The 21,803-nt window shown below is 45.5% G+C and overlaps 6 protein-coding genes across 6 annotated transcripts; 3 read left to right on the plus strand and 3 right to left on the minus strand.

Moving 5' to 3' along the window:
- The first annotated feature begins 170 nt into the window (after positions 1-170).
- Positions 171-4,065, plus strand: LOC125772106 (uncharacterized). Its single transcript, XM_049443466.1, has 9 exons — positions 171-187; positions 1,181-1,373; positions 1,457-1,602; positions 2,859-3,023; positions 3,132-3,210; positions 3,276-3,366; positions 3,443-3,578; positions 3,670-3,782; positions 3,896-4,065. The coding sequence occupies exons 1-9, from the start codon at positions 171-173 to the stop codon at positions 4,063-4,065; spliced, it is 1,110 nt and encodes a 369-aa protein (XP_049299423.1).
- A 346-nt stretch (positions 4,066-4,411) lies between these two features.
- LOC125772161 (transmembrane protein 177) lies at positions 4,412-5,572 on the plus strand. The gene is made up of 2 exons (XM_049443605.1): positions 4,412-4,645; positions 4,721-5,572. Exons 1-2 carry the CDS (start codon positions 4,488-4,490, stop codon positions 5,505-5,507), a joined length of 945 nt encoding a protein of 314 aa, XP_049299562.1. The 5' UTR covers positions 4,412-4,487; the 3' UTR covers positions 5,508-5,572.
- A 1,019-nt stretch (positions 5,573-6,591) lies between these two features.
- Positions 6,592-12,078, plus strand: LOC125772138 (excitatory amino acid transporter 3-like). The gene is made up of 5 exons (XM_049443561.1): positions 6,592-6,849; positions 9,632-10,367; positions 10,458-10,849; positions 10,913-11,084; positions 11,154-12,078. The coding sequence occupies exons 2-5, from the start codon at positions 9,652-9,654 to the stop codon at positions 11,374-11,376; spliced, it is 1,503 nt and encodes a 500-aa protein (XP_049299518.1). The 5' UTR covers positions 6,592-6,849; positions 9,632-9,651; the 3' UTR covers positions 11,377-12,078.
- A 206-nt stretch (positions 12,079-12,284) lies between these two features.
- On the minus strand, positions 12,285-13,883 carry LOC125772108 (putative gustatory receptor 59e). The gene is made up of 3 exons (XM_049443470.1): positions 12,798-13,883; positions 12,620-12,709; positions 12,285-12,446 (listed from the first exon to the last, which is right to left on the minus strand). Exons 1-3 carry the CDS (start codon positions 13,881-13,883, stop codon positions 12,309-12,311), a joined length of 1,314 nt encoding a protein of 437 aa, XP_049299427.1. The 3' UTR covers positions 12,285-12,308.
- On the minus strand, positions 13,681-16,771 carry LOC125772150 (uncharacterized). Its single transcript, XM_049443587.1, has one exon. The coding sequence runs from the start codon at positions 15,553-15,555 to the stop codon at positions 14,314-14,316; it is 1,242 nt and encodes a 413-aa protein (XP_049299544.1). The 5' UTR covers positions 15,556-16,771; the 3' UTR covers positions 13,681-14,313.
- A 110-nt stretch (positions 16,772-16,881) lies between these two features.
- On the minus strand, positions 16,882-21,538 carry LOC125772135 (serine/threonine-protein kinase OSR1). Its single transcript, XM_049443558.1, has one exon. The coding sequence runs from the start codon at positions 20,246-20,248 to the stop codon at positions 18,569-18,571; it is 1,680 nt and encodes a 559-aa protein (XP_049299515.1). The 5' UTR covers positions 20,249-21,538; the 3' UTR covers positions 16,882-18,568.
- Positions 21,539-21,803: the final 265 nt, after the last annotated feature.

Below are 21,803 nucleotides of genomic sequence, written 5' to 3' on the forward strand. Positions count from 1 at the left end.
GGGTGATGGGGGACACGAGAAAAAAAAATGTTTCACGCAACATTGACCACTTTGCAAAATGTGCAATTACAGCATACTTAGGGGCAGTTTGCTCGTCTGCTTTTGGTGAAAAAACGTGATCGTTTCCGCTCATTTCGCCCACGAAGCTGAAGGGAAATTGTTTTCAAAAAATGGTACTAGGTACTTGGTTGGCAAAAGTATGTCCATAATCATTTTCTAATCAAAGCATTTCGTTTGATTGTTTCCAATTAATGTTAAATGATAACATAATATGTAAATATTTTTATTTCATTACGTAAACGTATTTTACTACTTTTTTCGAAGGAAGTTGAAATAATTAGTCCGGTAGTTTTAGTGTTAAAATTGTTTTGTGAAGTACTTAAAGTGTTTTATGATTTTTGTTTAAGTTGAATGCGAATTGCATACTTCGCAGGCGGAACTAACTTTTTATAGCATTAGTAATGTTCAAATATTTAAAAAAAAATTAAAAGCAAGATTATTTTGATACGTATTACCCAATACAATACAAACTGTTATTAAAAACACCAAAAAAATTACTAAAATAAAAATTGCATACATTCGGGCTTGATGTATTCAGGGCAATACAGGCCCTTCTTTAGTAATTTCGACTCGTTTTATATTTTATACCTATTTTATTCTGTTTATTCTCTTTTTGTAAGCTAGTTCTAAAAAAAGACTAATAACTCGCTTTACAGTAATAACTACCCAACAACGATAGCGACAGAAACATTAATTGTAACGGAATCAACAACCCAGAACAGATTAAACCACCGCACTAAGGGAAATAATCATAAATCATTCCATTATAAAGGGACCTACACCTTCGTCCCCGTAGTCCAAAAGTCCCGCCTATTTGCCTTTCGATGCCCACGACACCCCACGATGGTGGTTTGTTGTTGCAGTTTTCTTCTCTCAGTTCACTCAGTGTACCGTAGAAGAAGAAAAAAAAGCTCTCTTCTGGAACGATGCCAAATCTCGGCTGCAAACTCCATTAACAATGCTGCTCGACATCAAACGCAGACGGTTTCATCTTTGGCTTGTCTAATTATGACTTTCCACCTGCCCCATCCCAGTGTCGGTTTTTGAATGGAATGGGCGATATGGGCGAGAAGAAGCCAACAGAATGTTTAACCATTATCTAAAGCAGCTTCCATTTTAGCATCGGTCTTGCCGGCTACGAAACCACCCGGGAGGGCTTAAGCTCGAATGAGACCACCGGGACGACCCGCTACCTAGCCGACTTTGTCCAAACGCTTGTCGGTGCGATCGCTACCGACTTGGGCAATCTGTCGCGCTTTCTCAACGACAGCCGGCTGGCCATCGACGTTAATGTGCTGGAGCTAATCAGCATGGTAGGGGTGGCAAACTTCATCTCACCAAAGTAAGAAAACTCATCTCACCAACGAGTCACTTCTTCCCCAACCCTTGGCAACAGGTACACCCGAACCATGATATAGCCATCAACAGCTTCGAGCCCGCCCACGGAACCTTGCTGCAGGTGCACCAGATTGTCACCGAACGGGGTATCTGTTACGCGCTGAATGCACCTCTGGCCTTGCTGCTGCACGTCAACGGGACGGGGTGAGTACGGGGACAGCTTAGAATTAGAAGCTGCCGAGCTGCTTAATAATTTAATAACTGCTCATAAAGATTGCCGCTATCTTGGGTTTTGATGTGCTTTTTTTTGGGGGATGAGTTTTAGCACCCGTTGCGACGTGTTGAATGGGCCATTTCAATTATGTTATGCCGAACAGTCACAAACTCCTCATCATTGTGATTTTAATGGTTTAATTAAAACACTGTTGAGCTAGGAGGTGTGAGTACATTTAGCCAAAAGGTTTATGGCATCTTGTGGGACATTAAATAAAGCGTACAATTTACAGAATGTTTTACAATTCAAAGTTATATTTTTGATAACTTATATCTCTTAAATAAAAACGGCCTTATTATTTATTATTATTACATTCTTGAATAATATACGGATCTAAATCCAATATTTTAAAATATAATTTAATTGAAATAAGTCCCAATTTCTAAAAGAAACTTTGCTATAAAAATATTATAACACAGACAATTAATAACCTACTTAATTTTTTTATATTTCACGAATTATGATTTTAGCCGTATTGTCAGCCTTAAAGATCTGAATCTCCATAATTTTATTTTTATTTCCTCCTTATTCTTAGGCTTTTCTACTTATATGATATTGGCGTCAAAATCTCGAGAACAGCCACTTATAGTAAGCAAGGATTCCTAGTATATTAAAATTATATTTTATGCCAGTTATTTATTTTACTAAATGTACTAAAATCACTTAATTTATAGCAAGTTTGACCATTCATGTGTCGCATAAAAAGGAAAACCTTTTCCAATCCCCTTTTTCTCCAAACCCCGAAAACTCCAATCGAAAGCTTTCTAGACGAAAGCTCTTTCCCAACACCCCAAAAGAGCGTTATTTTGCGATACATATAATTCCTTGCAAAAACACACAACGTCCTGCTTTTTTGCGTTAGTGCGTGTAAATGGGTCTGATTTGGATATGTTTGCTGCAAAAGACCCACAACTGTGGATGCTTCCATTGTCCATGGAAACCTGCTCTAAAGGGGTTTTGATAAACAATGTCTATTCCATTCCCCTTTCACTCCGTTTCACTGTAATCTCCGTGCACCGGGGTAATAGGATATATTTTACATTTTGTCTCTTCCTGACCTAAGGCAACGGGCTTCCGAGAAGGACGTTCCCGGGTGGAGTCCCATATCGTGCGAATTCAGCAAACATCAGTGCTACATGAAGCTGGACATGTATCGGTCAACGGTATCGGTAAGTTTGCCGTAACCCCTTTTGCATCCCTTTTGGTCCGGGTCGAAGGGTTACATTGTTTATCACGTCCCCCTGCAGTACGCCATACACTCACCGTACGAGGTAGCGACCAGCGATCAGCTGTTCACCCACGTGGAGGAGTCCGATGAGCTAGTCGCCGTATACAGTGTGCTCGAGACGGTGTAAGTGGCCTGTGCGGTTCCGACAAAGGGCAACACAGCGCAACCTTCACCCACTCTCATATAACTTATCGTCTAATCAGATTTAAAATCCATTTCCTTTGTTTTAAGTGCCAACGAGCGTCTCAAGGATCTGACGGTGCGGCAGCGTAATTGTTACTTTTACGATGAAGTCTACGAACACTTGCCGGTAGGTTTGCCGACCAGTAAAACGGTGCGAGCCCAATTCATACTTGCTTGGTCGAATTGTTTCAGCTCTACAGCCACAACCTGTGCATCATGAGCTGTCGGGCAAGGCGAGCACTGGCAGCATGTCGGTGCCGACCACACTTTTATCCGTTCGCCGGTCAGTAGTGGGATTCCCCCATCCCCTTGTGGGAAGTTTTTAATCAAACCACATTTAACGAACATGCCATTTGCAGAGGGACCACCGTGCAACGTACAGGGATTGCATTGCCTGCAGCAGCATCCCGAGTGGTACAACGATGGAGACTGCAAATGTTTGAAATCGTGTACCGACGTCGGCTATTACGTAGCTTCACTTAGCAAAACGCAATGGTAGGTCGTCGCGCAGTGAGTCTATGGTGGGCTTTTGTAACTGCAGCATGCCGTAGGTACGTGTGTAATCACTTCATTCTCCTTCAAACAGGACGGCTGAGGGTGGTATTCCGTTCACGCACAAAGCGTCCTTACGGTGGGAAATTCTGCAACCCAAGACGAGACTCCGGAGAGTGCTTATTTTCAGTTACGAAGATTTACTCGGTAAACTATTACCCTCTCAAATAGCGAATAGTGGAAACCTATTACCAATAGTCGTATGATTTACGTGCCCAACTAATGGAGAATTCTTTCACGTTTTTTCGGTTCTCTTTCAGTATCGTTTGGTGGAGCCGTGGCATTGTTTTTAGGAAAGAATGGATTTTACCTATCTAAAATTGTGGAATTTTTAGTTCTCGAAACTTTTGGTTGGGTTCGACGCAAATTTTGTATGCGCAACGATCGGAAGAAAAACCGCACAAAGCCTGCGGTAACTGTGTCTAAGTAGAATCTACTATAAAGACTAAGAGAAACATTGATAAATACTAAAAATATTAAACAAATCACATATTTTGCAAAAATAATTATACCATGGTATACATTTTACCGTAAAATAAACTGTGGTAATTATGATTTTGAATTGACATTAGCCACAGTCTATTCACACAGTACATACATCTACGCAATATGGTCTGAATATGTTTTTTTGCGTGATAATTGCGTGTTTAAAAGACAAATTAAATTCTTGTTTCGTTTTATTTCAAGTATATGTATGAGTTATATTTTTTAAGAATAAAATCATACTTGTTTTTCTTTTCAACGAACTGACAGCTTCATGTCCGGCAGATGACACATGGTGTCAAAACCCGATGTAAACAAACTTGTAAACATCGTAGTTAAATAACACTATTCTACATCGTAATTCTTATAATGAACCGCGGTAAAAAAGTGTCCTTTTTCCTCACCGAAACTGGTCGGCAGGTTGTATTTTACGGTGCAACAACTGTTGCCATTGGACTGTTCGCTGGCCACTACTTTCCACACTCGATATGCATTTCTTACTACAAGGAGTTTGTACAAGCGTACAAGTAAGTGTCCGGTGCGCCGGTGTTTTATTACGCGCATTTTTTCACCTATTTTGTCTTGTTTTTTCGCCCTTTTAGAAATGGAGAAGAAAAGAAACTTTCAGAAAAGCTAGAACAGCGCTACAAGCGAGCCTTGAATCTGTTGGATTTGACGGATTTTGAAAAGAAGTTTGCCCAACCGTTCGTCGTGTACGGATTCGATGTGTTCAATGCGGGTTCGTTTAAAACACGGTACGGAGCGTACGTTGGCATACCGTCGAACTTTGAGTACGATAGTGCGGCGGCAATCGATCGTACTGATATTAAGATACGTAATCAACCGATTGACTGGAACACGGAACCGGGCAAACTGCTCGAGGATGCTCTCGTGCTGAGTGAGGACGAGCAGGTGTTTGGTATTGCGCGCGAGCTGCTTACAATGAAGACGCACAAAACGCTGATACAATCGATTATTCCTACCGTTTCGTGGATGTTTACGTACAGCTTAGCTTCGCAGGTGAACGAGCGGTGTAATTTCTACGTCCGACCTCGGTCGCTACGAATGATGTTGTACACGATCTGCGGTCTGTTTGGATTTGGCATTTATTCGTTCTCGACCGATATGACTGAAATTTACTACGAAACCAAAGTTGACAAACAAATGGCAACGCTCGGACCGGATGTGGTTGATGCTGGGGCAAGATTTTACGATAAGGTGCTGAAGAAAAATGTAGCCATTCGCAAGCTGACGGGGGAGGATTACTACACGGCAAAGGGTAACGTGAATTACCTAATCCGACAGAAGGCCGCTCCATTGACGTTGCGAAAAGAATTTTTCCAAACCGGTTACAAGGATTTCGTGGGCACAGAGGAAACGACGAGCTAGATCTCGAAAAAGGGTGCATCAAATACTGTTACTTAGCATGAAATAAATGGAGTAGTACAGCTGTACGTAGCTTGTTGTATTTAGGAAGAGAAACGTAAGCAACGTCTTGTTTCCCGGGTGCTTATCTTGCTGGCCATAAGGTACGTATGTGCAATTACTCGTTGAAATGGCACAAAACAAAAAAACGTGTGTATTCTGTTCCGTTGTAAAAGTGACGATATGCAAACATTGTCGTCCAATGTTCGCCCACTTGTATATGTAGTGAAGAGTTACCCTTGAGCGGAATAAGAACAAAACGACACTAATATCCTCTAGTCTTTCGTCATTATTAAATCATCATTTGAATGATAAAAATTCCCCGTGTTTAATGAGGGAGTTTCATGGAATTTTGCAAAACGAGGTTATTTATCGTATAATAGGCAAATTTCAAGTAACAATAAATACTTCACATAGTAAGTTATTTAACAAAACTTAAAACAAAAAATATTTTATTCGATGAAACGATCATAGAACGATCTTAGGTGTTCAAATCAAAGCAATTGATTTAGACCCCTTTACAGAATTTACAATCAATTTCCGTGATTGAAATGACTAATCCACTAATTCGCAAAACACGTGTAGACCATTTGCATACACTATTTCTGCATTTAAAATCATCTACCAACTGAACCACTTATATGCAGTGAGCATCAAAACCGGAATAGATTCCGCACTCCCGCAACCGGTTTACCAGTTTCCGCTAGAAACGTGCACGTGGAACCACCAGCCCACACCAGCAGCACGATTTTTGAATGAATGCAACCCGAGCCACGTGGTTCGCGGGCCGTTCCAATAATAACAATCGCCTATGGAATGTCTCGCGGGTATTCGCTGTGTCATGTCACCTTGTCTTGCAACGGTCGGGCATCGGGCGTAGAAGAAGCGGAAGAAAAGGAAAGAAAAATCCCCCACCCATACACCGCTGATGATGCGGACCAGCCGGTAAAATCCCGCTGCCGCGGTACCGTCGACCAAACAACACAAATAACCAGACGCATTATCTTGCAAACGGTTCTCTCGCTCTCTCTATCTCTTTTTCCCTTCCCGCCAGGGGGGGAACTGATGTGGTTGGGCCAGCGATCGAGTTTTGTGGTCCGCCAGTTTAGAATGAGCCACCGTGTCGGACGGATCGCTAAATAGTCCGCGTCCGGAGGATAGGATAGAACGAAAACAAAAAAGCATCCGGATAATTACCGAGTGCATCCAGTGAAGGCGAACGACACGATCGTGGAAACGAACTCGTTTAGCTTTTTTTTTTTGGCACAAAAAGAAAATCACCACACGGTCCCAAAAGGTCAATCTAGTGAGTATCGGTTTTGACGCGAAGGTTAACAAACGGTTTGTGCGTGAAATGTGGACAACGACACCTTCACGCCCGCGTGCGCGTACGGTGACCCGGGAAGTGACACACGAATCGGCTTGTGATACGTTCTCCAAAAGAAGAATCCAAACCCGATACCGATCGGTTGAGTGAATCTTCCAAAACGCGGGGAGGAGAGTATTGGCTTAGCAGCAAGGAAAGCAAGGGGCTTGGTGCGGTGCTATAAACTGCTGCATCCAGAGCACAAACCAAAAGCGCCGGAAAATGGAAAGTTGTTTCAAAACAATTGACTACAACCTGGTGTTGCACAACTGGATAAAGGTGGAAGGAGTGAACGAGAAGCTTTTTATATGATCACGCTCCCTTCCTTTTATCTGTTGCTTGCCACCCTGCCACCTTTGGCCAATCACAGATCTAAGGGGCGATACTAATTGCCCATACCGTGCGCTTCATCATTGATGAGCTAAACGGCTTCACGCTATCTGATCATGTGCATCGATCACACAAAACCCTCCGAGAACTCGCTCAGAACTCAGCGACATCCGACGTAACAATGCCTGGTCTACGCCCACGCCACTGCGCCTACCCGAAACCATGGTCTCGGTGAGCAACAGTTATCTGTGTTTGTTTAAGATCACCTTGATATCTGGATGCTGTTGGGATACGAGCGCCGTTACTAGCCGCTGTACTCTCAACACGGGGGAAACATTAGACGACCCGAACCCAATGTACCCGGGAACTCTAGTACTGTAGCAATCGCGGAGCAAATCAGAATAAATAATTAGTCACGACTAGTTTTCCCCACTTCGGATCAATAAGACACCATATTGGTGCGATCGTGCACGAGAATTCCGGATGCCAGACACTGTACACTAGGCTCCGCTTCTAAATGCATTCCGTGCAAACTTCAATTCACGATGCACAACGGGTGACGATTTGATCGGAATGTACTGAGTCATGTTCAATTTCTTGCGAATTAAGCCATTTTTTCTTAACCAAATCGTGATCTGCTCTACACGGAAGCGGAGTGATCCATTCTTTATGGTTTTGTGCGTTATCGTTACCGTTGATATGGTACACAATGACACGCACGACGATTAATTAGTGTCATTAAAAAGGCGACAAGACGCTAGATAAGGGCAGATTGTCGATGTAGATGATCGATCAATTCATTGCAATCAAACCCGTCGTTGGAATCGGAGTCGTTGCTTGATGTTTATAGGTTCGATTTTTTTTTTGTAGAAGCGTTAAACTAAGGTTAATTTTTTTTTCTCCATTGAGCGATAAGATGCGGCATGCCATAAAGCATTCGGCCCATATCTGATTCTGCCCGAGATGTACAGACGTCCATCGACAGGTGTAATCGGTGATGAAAGTACGCTACCCTTTGGCGCATTAACCTACCAAGATATCGCTGATGTCCGTGACCGTGACTCAAAAAGGACAAAACTACCTTTTCAATTATTAATAGCATGCGCAATTTCAAAGATGCGTCATTGTTGATTTGCTAGAACGTTGTCCGTTCCGTTCTAAGAGGAATTTCACAACCTTGACTTGAGGTGTTATGTTACGGCTCTGTTGAAGGGTTATGCTTCAAAAATAATGCCCACGAAACCTCAACAATTCCATCAAAACATACGGGTTGAACAAATTATTTTTGGGAGAATACAATACACCAAAGTGACCAAACAAATACACGCTACGCTTTTGTTGGGTAAAACCCACCTCTCCACCATCCCCACTTAAGTGTATACCTGCTCCACCACCATCTCGTCTAAGCTTTCATTCTCTTTAACATGCACGAAACAAGTCGCTCAGCTTGATTCGATCTGCAGCAACATTGGATCATTAATGGAGGGTTCCCCGTAACAACAAAAAAAAAGACTCCGAATAAAAGGAAAATGTAAGAAAAGGAAAAACCAACCCCCAAACTTCATGTCTATCATAACCCCCCGGTTTGCGGTTAAACATCCCCCCTTTGGATCAAACAACAAAAAATGGATGAGAGAACTTGATGAGACCACTTTTACCCTCAATCGACCCTCAAGATCATTAGACGAACGGAGGATCGAAGCTTTTGAGGTTCAAAGTTTTGGAACTCCCACTGTACATACGTGTGTGTGTGTGTGTGTGGGTTATTGTTGCCCAGGAATGTGGGCCCCAGGAGAAGGGGTGATAAATTTGTGAATTCCCGCTAAAGTATAGGTTCCAAGCAGGTGCTTGAAGATTTTTATGCTAGCTGCTCTCGAGCACAAGCGATTTAAAACCTGTTTCGGGCAGGCATATGTTCACTTTTGGAGCACACGAAGATTGATGCATTGATTGGTGGATTGAGTTCTTGGACCTATGGGTGAAGATACAACAAAAAAAAAAGCCAAACTCTGCCAGGAGAACGCCCTTTTGCTTGGGAGGGACATATTTCAGCATTCTCTCACATTCAAGGACAAGTTCCAAGCAAGGGGAAATAAAGTGCAAAAATGCAATTGGTCTGTATTGAATGCTTATCTGTCCCAGTACCATATAGACGGTTTCCTTTTATCTAAATAAGCCACTAAAGGTTAATATACCTGGGACATTCTTTCGTGCCCAGTGTAGAGCATGACCGGGCAGACCTAATTCTGCATCGCAACGAGTGGATACAGTGACCAACCTTGATCCCAATATGGTCCGAGCAAGGGGGCGGACTTACCATGCTCACTACTGTGTTATTAGGCATCGTGGCTAGGTGTACATAATGAAGGTTTCCTTCCCGATTCCATTGCAGTTACAACACAACCAACCACCATGAAGATGCAGTTGAGGTCCGTGTGGGGCTTCGTGCGCCGCAACCTACTGACAACCCTAACGATCCTCGGTGTGATCGTGGGTATAGCGCTTGGCTTGGGATTGCGGGCAGTTCCGGACGAAGGCGACACCTGGTCACAGCGTGATGTCTCCTACATCAACTACGTTGGTGATCTATTCCTGCGAACTCTCAAAGCCCTAATCCTACCGCTGATCGTATCATCACTGATCGCCGCCGTTGGATCACTCGATCTGTCCCTATCGAAGAAGATTGGTGGTCGAGCGGTACTGTACTATCTCGCGACAACTGTGCTCGCCGTAATTCTGGGCATTGTGCTCGTCGTCACGATAAAGCCCGGATCGGACCGTGAAAGTGATGATGTGGATTCGGACGCCGTTCAGTCGCGCAATGTCACCACCGTGGATACACTGCTCGATCTCGTGCGCAACATGTTCCCGCCAAATCTTGTACAAGCCTGTACGCAGCAGTACCAAACTGTGCTGAAACCACCGGCTGCCAATCCAGCCGAAAGCGACATCTACCGGTGGACGATCACGGGCATGTACGCGGACGGTATGAACATTCTCGGGCTGGTCGTCGCGTCGATCGTGTTCGGTGTGGCGCTCGGTGCAACCAAGCGCGAGAATGCCTTGGTACTTCAGTTTTTCCAACAGCTGTCCCACATCGTCATGAAGGTCACCGGCTGGGTGATTTGGTACGGTTGAACTTCATCAATGTGCACCAAAAACCTTCGATCTTCGCTGGATTAATCGTGATCTCTTCTTTCCCTCTCTTCCTTGCGCAGGCTCTCACCAGTTGGTGTGACGTTTTTGATTGCATCGAAAATTTTGGAAATCGAAGACCTTGGCGATATGTTCGGTAAGCTCGGGCTGTACTTTGCGGTCGTTGCTGGTGGCATTTTGTTCCACGGGTTCGTCGTGCTGTCGCTGCTATTCTTTCTGTTCACACGCAAAAATCCGTTCCGGTTTATTGCCAACATGGGTCAGGCACTTGCTACCGCATTCGGGACCTCGTCCAGTTCGGCCTCACTGCCCGTTACCATGCAGTGTTTGGAGGAGAAGAATCACATCGATCCACGCGTTTCGCGGTTTGTGCTTCCGATCGGTGCTACGATCAATATGGACGGTACGGCACTGTACGAAGCGGTCGCTGCCATCTTCATCGCTCAGTTGCGTGGTAAGTGTTCGAAGATCTCCCAAAAAATGGACGAGTATAATTGAACCGGTTATTGCTTTGCAGGACTCTCCCTATCTTTTGGCAATGTTCTGGCAATCAGTATAACGGCAACGGCGGCCAGTATTGGAGCTGCTGGAATTCCTCAGGCAGGTCTCGTAACGCTCGTCATGGTACTGGACACGGTCGGACTACCCGCCGAGGATGTATCCCTCATCATTGCCGTCGATTGGCTACTGTAAGCATGATGTTCGCGTAGCAGTTTCTTGAATGCGATTTCCTAACCAAAAATTCCCTACTTCGCTAGCGATCGCTTCCGGACACTGGTGAATGTGCTCGGCGACAGCTTCGGTGCAGCCATCGTGTACCACTATAGCAAGGCAGAGCTGGAAAGCACGAAAAACGCTGATGGTGCAATGACAGCAACGACGCAAATACCACAGGAAGCGGATCCGGAGCTAGTGTTTCATACGGATTCGATACTAGCCAACGGTGATGAGCGCATCATCGATAAGAACAGTCGGTTGTAGTAAAAACAAAAAAAAAACAAAAGGAAAAGAAACTCCTCCGCCCATGGCGGGGGATTTTTCTTTTCTTAGCTTGCTAGCAGAAAGAAAAAAACAATGGTGCTATTTTGCTGTATATTTACGCTGCTTACTTTATGAAGCGGACATATGTATTGCGGATGTACTGCAAATGTTCAATCGATTATATAGGTGTGGGATGAGTGGCGGCAGTGTCGGAAATTGAACACCCGGCCCCGTAACACTTATCTGATCGTATCCGTACGAATTTATTACCGGTTGACTGAGGTGACACGCTTGTTTATTTTGTTTTTAAACTCAATTTTTTTTTATACAAACTGCTCTAGCTGATAAGATAGACGAATAAGCCAATTAGTAACGTTTATCGTTTATACCTAGTTTGCGACCGATATCGTTACCTTACGCCGCATTAGAAGACAAAACAAAACTGTTATAAAAAGTGTGTGTTTTTTTCCTATTTTTTTTTTTTCATTGGAAAAGAAGCAAATTTCTATTAGTGGTAATTAACGTGCAGGGATGATTAAGGTTTGCGCCACAAATATTCCACACAATTGACGATAAGATAGATAACACCCCCTACCCCCGCGGGGGGTGGTGGGAGAGTATCGTAGCTATCGTTGTGGATCTTCTATTAAGTGCTACATCCATAAAACGATAGCTTAAATACACTTACATTTTAAGTGAGTATCCACTTTCTTTTCCACACTCAGAGCGATCAGATGACAGCCCGGATATAGCATAAGAGTGTCCACTTTAAATTTTAATACAATAATGTATGCTTGTTGCTTTAAAATTGCACCCATGCCGTTACAAATTATCATGTTTTATAGCAAAGTAAGTACCAGAGCGTACAAGCACGCAATATTGCGACTGATGAAAAACTAATGAGATGAGTGAAGGTGGAAAAATCGCCACCGCTAGGCTGATAGTGAACCGTTACCACGGCCATTCGCTGTACCGAAGTGCGCCGCTGAACTGTTGCCAGCCTGACCTTGACTAACGGCCGTTTCGAACTGTATCAGTATCACGAGATACGTCGTAAGGGCGCCAACCATCTACAAAACAAAAAAAGGACATGAATAATTGTTATATCTCTAGCTAAACAAGATCTCTAATTAAACAAGATATTTGTGTAAGGAATGGAATTCATGTCTACATTGGGAATTCACCTGCAAACCAATTCGGAAAACCAAACGATCATCACCTGTGGGGTTCACACTTCACTTACCGTGCTAATGAGCGTCATTTCTAGATTGATAACACCGCATGCCGTTAGTGGTCCCTGCACGTGAAGCAACTGACTGGAAAATTTCGTCAACTGCACCGAATCCAAAACGGTCCAATATTAAAAATAACCAACCCGACATATGATATCACGTCGGCTCCTTCCCGGCCCCCAAACTCACCGCATTATTCAACGCACCATCTTTCATGGTCGGATCAAAGCGATACAAAATCGGCCCGGTACGGTCCCGTTCGCGTTGTACAAGATGGCACGGGTACAGGATCATCAGTATCTTGGCGACATGCAGTACGATCCACAGGACGGTGTATATCAGCAGATACGTATCGCTCACCGTCCAGATCCGTACCGTCGTTACTAGGTAGATGGCAAAAAACTGTAAACTGAGCACAACGAACGAGGCGGTTGTGGTGGACACGATCAGCACACCGAAGCAACCGTTCACCTGCTCGGTCAGCTTGCTTAGCTGCAGATGCGTTCGGCGCAAGATGTCGATGAGCTGTGCATAATCGTAAAGCGCTCCGGACGGCAGGACGATCTCACTGGCAAGCCGCCGAGCATACCGTTTGTCCTGGGTGTGGAGATGGCGTGTGTACGATTTCAGCAATCGGTTCATATCGTAGTAGAAGTAAAACACAACGTACAGCACGTACGCGTACTGTACTATCCCCAGCACATTGATCATGTTCGATAGCGTGTAGATCGCCGAACTGCGCACAAAGCTCCAAAACACCTGATCGTTGTACAGGAAGTCCACCATTAGTACGCCGGCGAAGAAAAGCATCACACTCCCCATCAACCGATTGAAGATCGTTTCGATGCGCGAAAAATCGACCGTACCACCGCACAGCGACACATCGATCGCGACCGCAAGCAACCGTTCCGAGAAGCGGCCATAGCAGCGACGCTGATAGTGGCACCCGAGCAGGATCAGCATCACTACCCCATTCTCCATCAGGTACTCCATGATGTAGAGCATGCGCGTCATAAACGGCATGTGGTTGTCGAATTCGATGTGCTGTAGAACGGTGGCCACCAGTACGACCGTCATTAAGCAGACCGAGTATAGCCCGTTCGATGCACGGATAAGCCACACCGCCCATCCATTAAGCGGTTTGCCATTGCTCTCGAATAGCGTAACTTCCCACGGAACGGTACCGAAGACTTTGCAGGCACGTACCAGCTTGTGCGTCGTTTGGTGAAATTCTTTCCGAAACAATTGCTTGTTGGAAAGCAGCTCCAGCACCATGCTGGCTGGAAACACTTCTTCGTGTAGCTGATGCAACGATGCAACTACTCGAATTTTCAAACCCATTTCCAACGCCCCCCGGATTCGGTATGAGATATGTATCGCGTGACTAGCTCGGGTGGAAGCGCGTGAAGCATCACGTTTTAATCATGTAATTTCTAAGTGGTTCTGACTAAAGCTGGTAACATAATTTACCACCCGCAATGTCCTGTGGGTGCAATAAATGGTTATAATGATGGTTTCAGAGCTGATGACAATCAGTAGCGCACTATTTACATTCCAAAGGGAAATTCCTGTCGGAGTACAACACTGCAAATAGTGAACACTATCTTAATTCGAACTATGAGTAAACGTTGAATCAAACTGAATCAAAATCACCAAATAGGTCGTAAGTGAGGCAAAGATCTGTGAAGAAGGGAAAACATTGATTTTACACGGTGGTTAGCACTTCAAGAAATTCCTCCCATACCTTGCTAATGAGTGTTAAGTCGAGCGTTATCACCCCGCACGCCTTATAGGGTCCCGTACCGTGCAACAGTTGACCAACGAACTTCATCAACTGCAATGGAAGATGGTTGTGGCATTGTAACGCAACTACGCACTGTGAGTAACCTTCCCGAATTCTTACTGCATGCTCAGTGGAGTCGTTAGTATCGTAGTGAATAGCGAACTGATAGAGTACTGGTCCGGTACGGTCTCGCTCGCGTCGCCCAAGGTGTATAGGGTAAAGGATGAGGAGGACCTTGGCAGCGTGCAATCCTATCCACATCAAGGTTTTTGCTAGCTGAAAGCTATCGTTGGAACTCCAGAACCGTTTCCTCGTTATTGCTGTAACCTTGTACAAGTTGAATAGCTGAAGATTAAGCACCACGAACGAAGATAGCACGGTACAGACAATAAGAACTCCAAAGTTCTCATTTAGCTCCACGATGAGATTACTAAGTCTGAGATGAGCTTTTCTCAGAGTTTCCAAGAAAGTCGTACAATCAAACATTTTCTTACTAGAACGATCATCGCATCTCATCAACGCTTTGTTAATTGATCGAAAGTAGTAACAGACAAGTAATTGCATCGCTACGTACTGATGTAGGGCAAACACGTGGATCGCATTTGGAAGTGTATAGACCAAGGTACGGCAAATGAATTTACACGATGTGTCAACGTTAAACAGTACATCTAACAACACTAAGGAGGAAAAGTACAGCAAGCTACTAACCACCAGCCTGTTAATGATGGATTGCACCAACCGAAAGTCGATCGATACCTGACAAATGTACAAACTGTGTCCGATGGAAACGATCTCATTACCGAAGGTAATGTAAAATGTCCGCAGAAAGCGACATCCGCCCATTATCAGCAGGACGGTAATGTTGGCGATTATATACTCTGCCAGGTACAATGTTCGGATAGCAAAAAAATCTGAGGCTATCGTTCCGGTATGATTGAACAGCGTGGCTGTACATATGGCAACAATAATCACAATGGAGTACACTAGATTTGCAGCGCGAATAAACGTCCGCAACCAACGTAATGCTGGCACCGGTACAGGTTCAAACGGTTCTAGATCCCATGGTACTACTGCAAAGATGTGTCCTACTGCAAGCAAATTGTGGAGCGTTCGTTTGAGATTTTGCTCCAGAAATGGTTGATTGGCGGGTGGTTTGAATGCCATATAGAACCGAACGTATTTGAGCCTCAGAAATAACTGAGACAAATTTCCCTCAGTGACAAAAGGTGAATCCCAATTGCGTGATTAACCCTGATTTTCATTTATGCAATATTGATGAAGATAATGCTTTGTCATACGTCATATTGCTTTAAAAACAGGGAAGAGTCCTTCCACAATTTTCATATAGTTGGGAGATCTTTGTTGTGTGATAACTTGCCCGTCCACCACCCTCTAACGCTCGAGATTTGAACCAATGCCGGACGTGTTACTGCAATCGTGCATTACCAACTCTCCCACTTGGCTCCTTCTACGTAGAGTGTGCAGTAGAGCAATATGAACTATTGGTGTACTCTGTGTGACCACGCGGAGCCAGTTCCGGCTACAATTAGCATATCGCGTTTCCTTTTCCATACTATTAACGGTTTAGAAATCATATCATATTTACATGCGAGATTAGCATCACTTTACGACCAATTCTTACGGTCAAGTTCAAATATTATAGTCTTGTTTCCATGTCTTTATCCGTCAGTTCTCGCCAGCAACAACCCAAAACCCACTCTTCAATTCTTCTTTGTTCACTATTTTATTAACGCGCGGGTTCTGCACAGTAAAATCTAACCATCAAAAGCGCATAAAAAAGCACTTGCTCCGTTCCAAGCGCCATTCATCTTATTGGCGTTTGATTGTGGTTCCTTTGAAACATAAAGAAAAAAACACATCATCAAAAAGAATACGCGCAGTTACCACTTCGATCTTCGCACAGATCCCACGTACCGGGCGTTCGGGTGAGAGATGAGATATTATTATTATTTTGCCAACGTTGACGCACGATGTTTTATCAGCCTTTGCATTAGCATATCCACTTTGCATTTGTACCGAAAACAGCTGCGCCCGAGATGACGCCGTACAAGCAAACGTCCAGTGAGGAACTAGTGAAGGATGGAATTCTCGTACCAAGATGTAGGTAAACGTTAGGATAGGTGTTTTTTTCTTCATATAATGAAACATAACACCTCATAACGCCAATCGTGTTTTTAGATGATCGTTTGTTGGTTTTTTTTAGGTTCTTAACAACCATTCCTTCGTTTCGGAAACGATACTCTGCACGCTTGATTGAATGGCAGCATTGTTCAATAAATAAAACTATTATAATATCATTAAACATACAAAAGGTTTTACGATCCCACCATCGGATCATCAGTATGTCCAGAATGTATTGTGATTTTACGATCAAAACCATTTGCTCGATCGATTTACTTACTTGCTTTGCTACTTTCTCATCGTACCGGCTTGCTCGTGGCAAAAAGAAAAAAACTAAAATCCCATTCATTTGTGGTGCAGCAATATACTTTATTTTACTTAGTTTTGTTGCTTTTTTGTTTCTTTTCTTCTGTTCTGATCTGCTGCATACGGCATCAAGTAACTTGCAAAAATTCATAAACGCTACTGCTCAAACACTATTTGTCAGTCAAAACTAAACACGTGTTTCACGCAACCCAAAACGCGGTACAAACATTCTGGCAAATTTTCCCTTCATAACATTCCCGGCTCATTTGTTTTCCCCTTCTGGCAACCCCGATCCTTTGATGATTTAACAAGTAATGCTTTTTTAAAGCTCAATTCCACTAAAAAAAAAAACGAAAAAAGAAATACATCGCACGTGTGTACACGAGCAACTAATATAGCTTCCTTTATACCGGGGGGGGAGCGTAAGATGTGTGTAATATGTTTCTGTTGCTGTTTGTTCGATTCATACGATGGTGGATTCAAATTAGGTTTGTTAATGTAGGCGGATATTCTTTCCACGCCACGTCACTTCTGCAGTGTGTTACAAAGTCTTTCTTGTATTGTGATTCACATTCTATTCGTACTTTCATACCAAATCTGGTGTTGATTCTTCTGCAAACTTTTTCCACCTCCACCGTTTCATATCCGCCTCATCCAGCGCCTCTCTATCGTCCCACTCGTACTTCTGCCCAGTGTGTTAAATATTTGACCATGTGATAAACAAACGATTAACAAATGAAAGACATTCAACCTTTACAGAAAAGGTACACACGCAGGTCGCACACGCAAACTCACACACACAAAACAACATTATTATCATTCGGTGACCCTTAAAGGTAAGGTTTTCCGGGTTCTCCCATTACGGATGTGTTGATCTTCGTTTCCGTGCATACACCTGCCCGTTTGTGTTTTTTTTTGTTTTCCTTCTTCTACCCCGGACGGTGATGACTTTTCGTGAATGACTTTCCCTTTTATCCTTAGCGGTGAAGGCGGGAGTGGTACGATTTTTTTATAGTTTTCTTTTACTACCTTTAAACGGATTTCGTTTTTCGTTTCGTTTTTTTCTTCTTCTATGGGTTTATTAACGATTCGGAAATGGATAACGTATCCAGCACACGGCCCGTAAAAAGCTGATCACTGCCGATCTCTTTAAAGGCGAGGTTTCGTAAAGGTCCCTTCGGAAATGGGGCGTACAAAACTAAGCGCCTTAATGTTCGCTTTTGCATTTTGCAACTCTCTTCCTCTCCTTCCCTTTTTCCTTGTGTGTGTGTCTCTCACTCGCAATCCCGTGTTGATGCTAAAAACTAATGCTTCTGCTGCTGCTACTACTACTACTGCTACTATTTACGTCTACTAGTACTAGTGGTCGTTTTTTTTCTTGTTTACCCCTTCCTTTTCCTATCCCACCCAGTGGAAGTCTAAAAGCTGAATCCCTTAACGCGTAACCATTTTTGTTTTTGTTTTTTTCTTCTGTTCTCATCTAGCCTAGCCGGCGGAGGGCGGCGGAACAACCACCCGCTCACGTTGGTTTTCAAACTTTAAGTTTAACAACACTTTCCCTACCACTTCTAGATGGGCGACGAAATCTACGTATTTTGCGAATAGAAACGACAGTAGGGGAAAGAACGAGAGTGTGTGTGTGGGTTTTTTTCGGGTGGGGTAAGGAAGGAGGGAAGTGCGGAAAAACGTGCCGCAAGCCGCGTTAATTGGAGACATGATCGTCGGCCCATCATTTGATCGAAATCTGCGCATAGCCGACGAGCGATTTCTCGTCGAGCTGTTCGCCCGGCGCACAGCCGGACCGCAGCTGAAACGTGACCGTCTTGAGCGCGCCCCGGTTTTCGATCAGCTTCTGCAGATTCGCCGACATGATCGCGACGTCCAGCTCGTCCAGTAAGCCGGCGCCGACCAGTTCGGCCGCGATGTCCTCCGCCGAATCCTTGCCGACGACGAACTCGAACTGGATGTCGTTCAGTTCGCGGTTCGCGTTCCGCATCCGCAGCACCAGATTGACCGGTACCATCGTGTCGGAACCGATCGACATGGCGCCCAGGGCGGCAGATGCTTCGATCGTTTTCGGATCGGTTGACTGCGTTGAGCCGGTCACGGTGACGCCCGACCGTTCGGATGTGTCTTCCGTTTCGGAGGATGAAGAATCCATACGCTCCAGCCGGTTCATCGGTCGCTCCTCCGTTTCCGAGTCGTCCGATTCGTTCTTGGCGTTGTCCTCCTCCTCCGATGACCACACCCATTCGCCGGTCATCGAACGGTGCAATCGGCCCGATGCGCCGGCCTGCCGCTTGGCCGCCTTATGTACACGCGTCTCCATCGATGGACCGGTCGCGAGCAGTGTCTGCGTCAGGTACTTCCGATCTTTCGCCTTCTTAAAGAACGGATGCTTCAACAGCTCGCTCGCGGTCGGACGCTTCGACGGTTCCTTCTGCAAACATTCGCCGATCAGCTTGCGAAACGTCTTGCCGTACGCTTTGTACTGGTCCTTCTCGTCCGCCCCGGTATCGATCGTGGGCGGATCGTTCTGTAGCGTCAGCATCAACACCTTCATCGGCGGGTACTTGTGGTACGGCGCCGTCCCCGTTGCCATCTCGATTGCCGTAATACCGAACGACCAGATGTCGGCCTTGAAATCGTACCCGTGGTCCTGCTCCATCACCTCCGGTGCCATCCAGCACGGTGTACCGACGAACGTGTGCCGGACCTTCTGTCGCGAAAGATCGCCACCGGTCGCGAGCCAGGCGCTCACACCGAAATCGGCAATCTGTACCGTACCGTCGTCGCCGAGCAGTATGTTACCCGCCTTAATGTCCCGATGGATTTGACCATTGCTGTGGAAATACTCCAGCCCCTTCAGCACCTCCTTCAGTACGGTCGCGATCGTCGACTCGTCGAACACGCCGTGCCGGCAGTTAACCGTGCGCATCCGATGCTTGATGATGTCCAGCAGGCTGCCGCCTTCGAGCAGCCGCAGTATCAACCACAGCTCCTCCTTCACCACGAAGCTCGTGTGGTACGTGACGACGTTCTCGTGATTGCAGCTGCTCATCGCCTGTATCTCCTTCAGCAGCTCGTCCATCGACGTGTTCCACTTCTCCAGGTTGATGCGCTTGATGGCGCACTTTTCCTTGCGCGGCAGGCAGTAGGCATTGTGTACGACGGCCGTCGCACCGACACCGATCACGTCGTTCAGCTCGTAATCGTCACGACTGTTCGGCCACGGTGTGACCGGCTGTGGTGGCGGTGCCAGGTTCGCCGAGGACGCGGACGTCGATGGACTCGCTGCGGTGGCGACGGACGTGACCGCGGCCGCCATCGCACCGAGCGCACTGCTGCTGCCACCTGTTCCGCCACCGACTCCACCTCCCGCACCGGTTGTTGTCGTCGTCGTCGCCATCTAGTGCAGGCGGGACACGAATCAGTGCAACGAGATATTAATGTGAAATGTCACCGTACGGAACGTTCTCGTGCGGTTGGCAGACGGCACCTTTGGAGACGGCGAACCCGATACGGTGAAGGACGTACGATGGCCGAACGGATGGATGGATGTGGATAGGTGGTGCAGCACACTCACTCACTCACTCACACACGCCGTGGCGGAAAAAATGCAATGCCTTCCGTTGGTGCCTTGGTGCGGTCTGGTACGAGGTGCAAACACAGCACACACACACACACGCACACGAGATTTATTTAGATATATCGGCCCTTCGTTTCTTCCGCGCGGGCGCCAACGTCTGGCTGCCGTCTGGCAGCTTTTTATGACTTGCCGTTGACGACACGGCCAAATATCACCAGGCGTACGCGCGCGTGTCGGGCGGGGAGAGGGGGGCGGGGCGTCCGTGTGCGTGTTGGTGCTTGATTTTTGATGGTGTTGCCGCAGCTGCCACCGGAACGACAAAATACCGTCACTGTTACGTGTGGTGTGTAAATTTTCCAGCCAAAATGCCGCAGCCGTCCACTACGGTGCGCGCGCGCCCGTTCGTCTGTGTGTGTGCGCGCGTGTATGTATGTTTAGATGTTGTGTGAACGCACAAGGTAACAACCGAACGGCCTTCTCACTGCATTCGGTACCCGACTCTAACCCCTCTCTTTGTGGGCTACTGCGTACGACTCGGTTGCGATATGATAAGAAACGTAGGAACGAATTTCTCGCGATACGGCCCCCCTATCTGCAGCCAACCTTTTCCACCAAAAACGGGAAACACACACAGACACACACGTAAACACCGACCGAACGTCGACTTGCAAATCAACGAAATCAGCCTTGATGAGTCATGATATTTTTCGGCGACTCCTGCTTTTCCACCGTATATCCCGAAAAACACCGTATTTTTTCACCGTATCGTACTTTTCGGGGTACCGTTTTCCTCCGACCTTTCTCTATTGACACTGGGTGCACCGAAACCAAAAGGCACGATACAACGTCAACAAGAACCACACACAAATGCACACGCACGCACACACGCGAACTGTGATCTGAGTGCTGAGACGGTGTCAGCAGACCGTATGGGTTCGGAAAAACGGACCGCAGGGACAAACGATACGCGAAACGAAACTACCGACACAAGGTATTGCGAAACGGATTGAACGGATTCGCCTGGAAAAGTACGGTTTCGGGGACACCCGCGGTCCCGGTACGTGGTTCGACTCTCGATACTTTTGAAGTGTGCTGTGATGTAGTGGTGGACATGCTCGTACCGTCACGGAATCATTTGCACCCGGTACGTGAATAATCCGTTCCGAGCAGGGATTCCAAAACAATCCGACAGATGTTTTGATGTGTGAGTAGAAATTTTCGTTTGAAGCATAATTACAGAACAAAATGTTAGAAAGTGTATTATTTTTTTCGATAACAAATTTATGTGCTTTAATTTCACCGACCAAATTTATAGAACAACCCATTTTCAAATGAAGTGATCTAGTGGACAGGTGAAATATTCGCCCCAAATTTT

This window comes from Anopheles funestus, chromosome 3RL (genome assembly GCF_943734845.2).
Source record: "Anopheles funestus chromosome 3RL, idAnoFuneDA-416_04, whole genome shotgun sequence".
Classification (NCBI taxonomy): domain Eukaryota; kingdom Metazoa; phylum Arthropoda; class Insecta; order Diptera; family Culicidae; genus Anopheles; species Anopheles funestus.

What these genes read in the sequence shown, in the direction of transcription:
- LOC125772108 (XM_049443470.1), bottom strand. Translation starts at nt 13,883, where the DNA reads ATGGTGCTGGAGCTGCTTTCCAACAAGCAATTGTTTCGGAAAGAATTT. An exon ending in ATGGTGCGTTGAATAATGCG is followed by an intron (nt 12,710 to 12,797) that starts GTGAGTTTGGGG and finishes GATTCGGTGCAG; the next exon opens with TTGACGAAATTTTCCAGTCA. An exon ending in AAATGACGCTCATTAGCACG is followed by an intron (nt 12,447 to 12,619) that starts GTAAGTGAAGTG and finishes TTTGTTTTGTAG; the next exon opens with ATGGTTGGCGCCCTTACGAC.
- LOC125772161 (XM_049443605.1), top strand. Translation starts at nt 4,488, where the DNA reads ATGAACCGCGGTAAAAAAGTGTCCTTTTTCCTCACCGAAACTGGTCGG. An exon ending in GAGTTTGTACAAGCGTACAA is followed by an intron (nt 4,646 to 4,720) that starts GTAAGTGTCCGG and finishes TCGCCCTTTTAG; the next exon opens with AAATGGAGAAGAAAAGAAAC.
- LOC125772135 (XM_049443558.1), bottom strand. Translation starts at nt 20,248, where the DNA reads ATGGCGACGACGACGACAACAACCGGTGCGGGAGGTGGAGTCGGTGGC.
- LOC125772150 (XM_049443587.1), bottom strand. Translation starts at nt 15,555, where the DNA reads ATGGCATTCAAACCACCCGCCAATCAACCATTTCTGGAGCAAAATCTC.
- LOC125772106 (XM_049443466.1), top strand. An exon ending in TGCTGGAGCTAATCAGCATG is followed by an intron (nt 1,374 to 1,456) that starts GTAGGGGTGGCA and finishes CCTTGGCAACAG; the next exon opens with GTACACCCGAACCATGATAT. An exon ending in TACAGTGTGCTCGAGACGGT is followed by an intron (nt 3,024 to 3,131) that starts GTAAGTGGCCTG and finishes CTTTGTTTTAAG; the next exon opens with TGCCAACGAGCGTCTCAAGG.
- LOC125772138 (XM_049443561.1), top strand. Translation starts at nt 9,652, where the DNA reads ATGAAGATGCAGTTGAGGTCCGTGTGGGGCTTCGTGCGCCGCAACCTA. An exon ending in GTCACCGGCTGGGTGATTTG is followed by an intron (nt 10,368 to 10,457) that starts GTACGGTTGAAC and finishes TTCCTTGCGCAG; the next exon opens with GCTCTCACCAGTTGGTGTGA. An exon ending in CTTCATCGCTCAGTTGCGTG is followed by an intron (nt 10,850 to 10,912) that starts GTAAGTGTTCGA and finishes ATTGCTTTGCAG; the next exon opens with GACTCTCCCTATCTTTTGGC.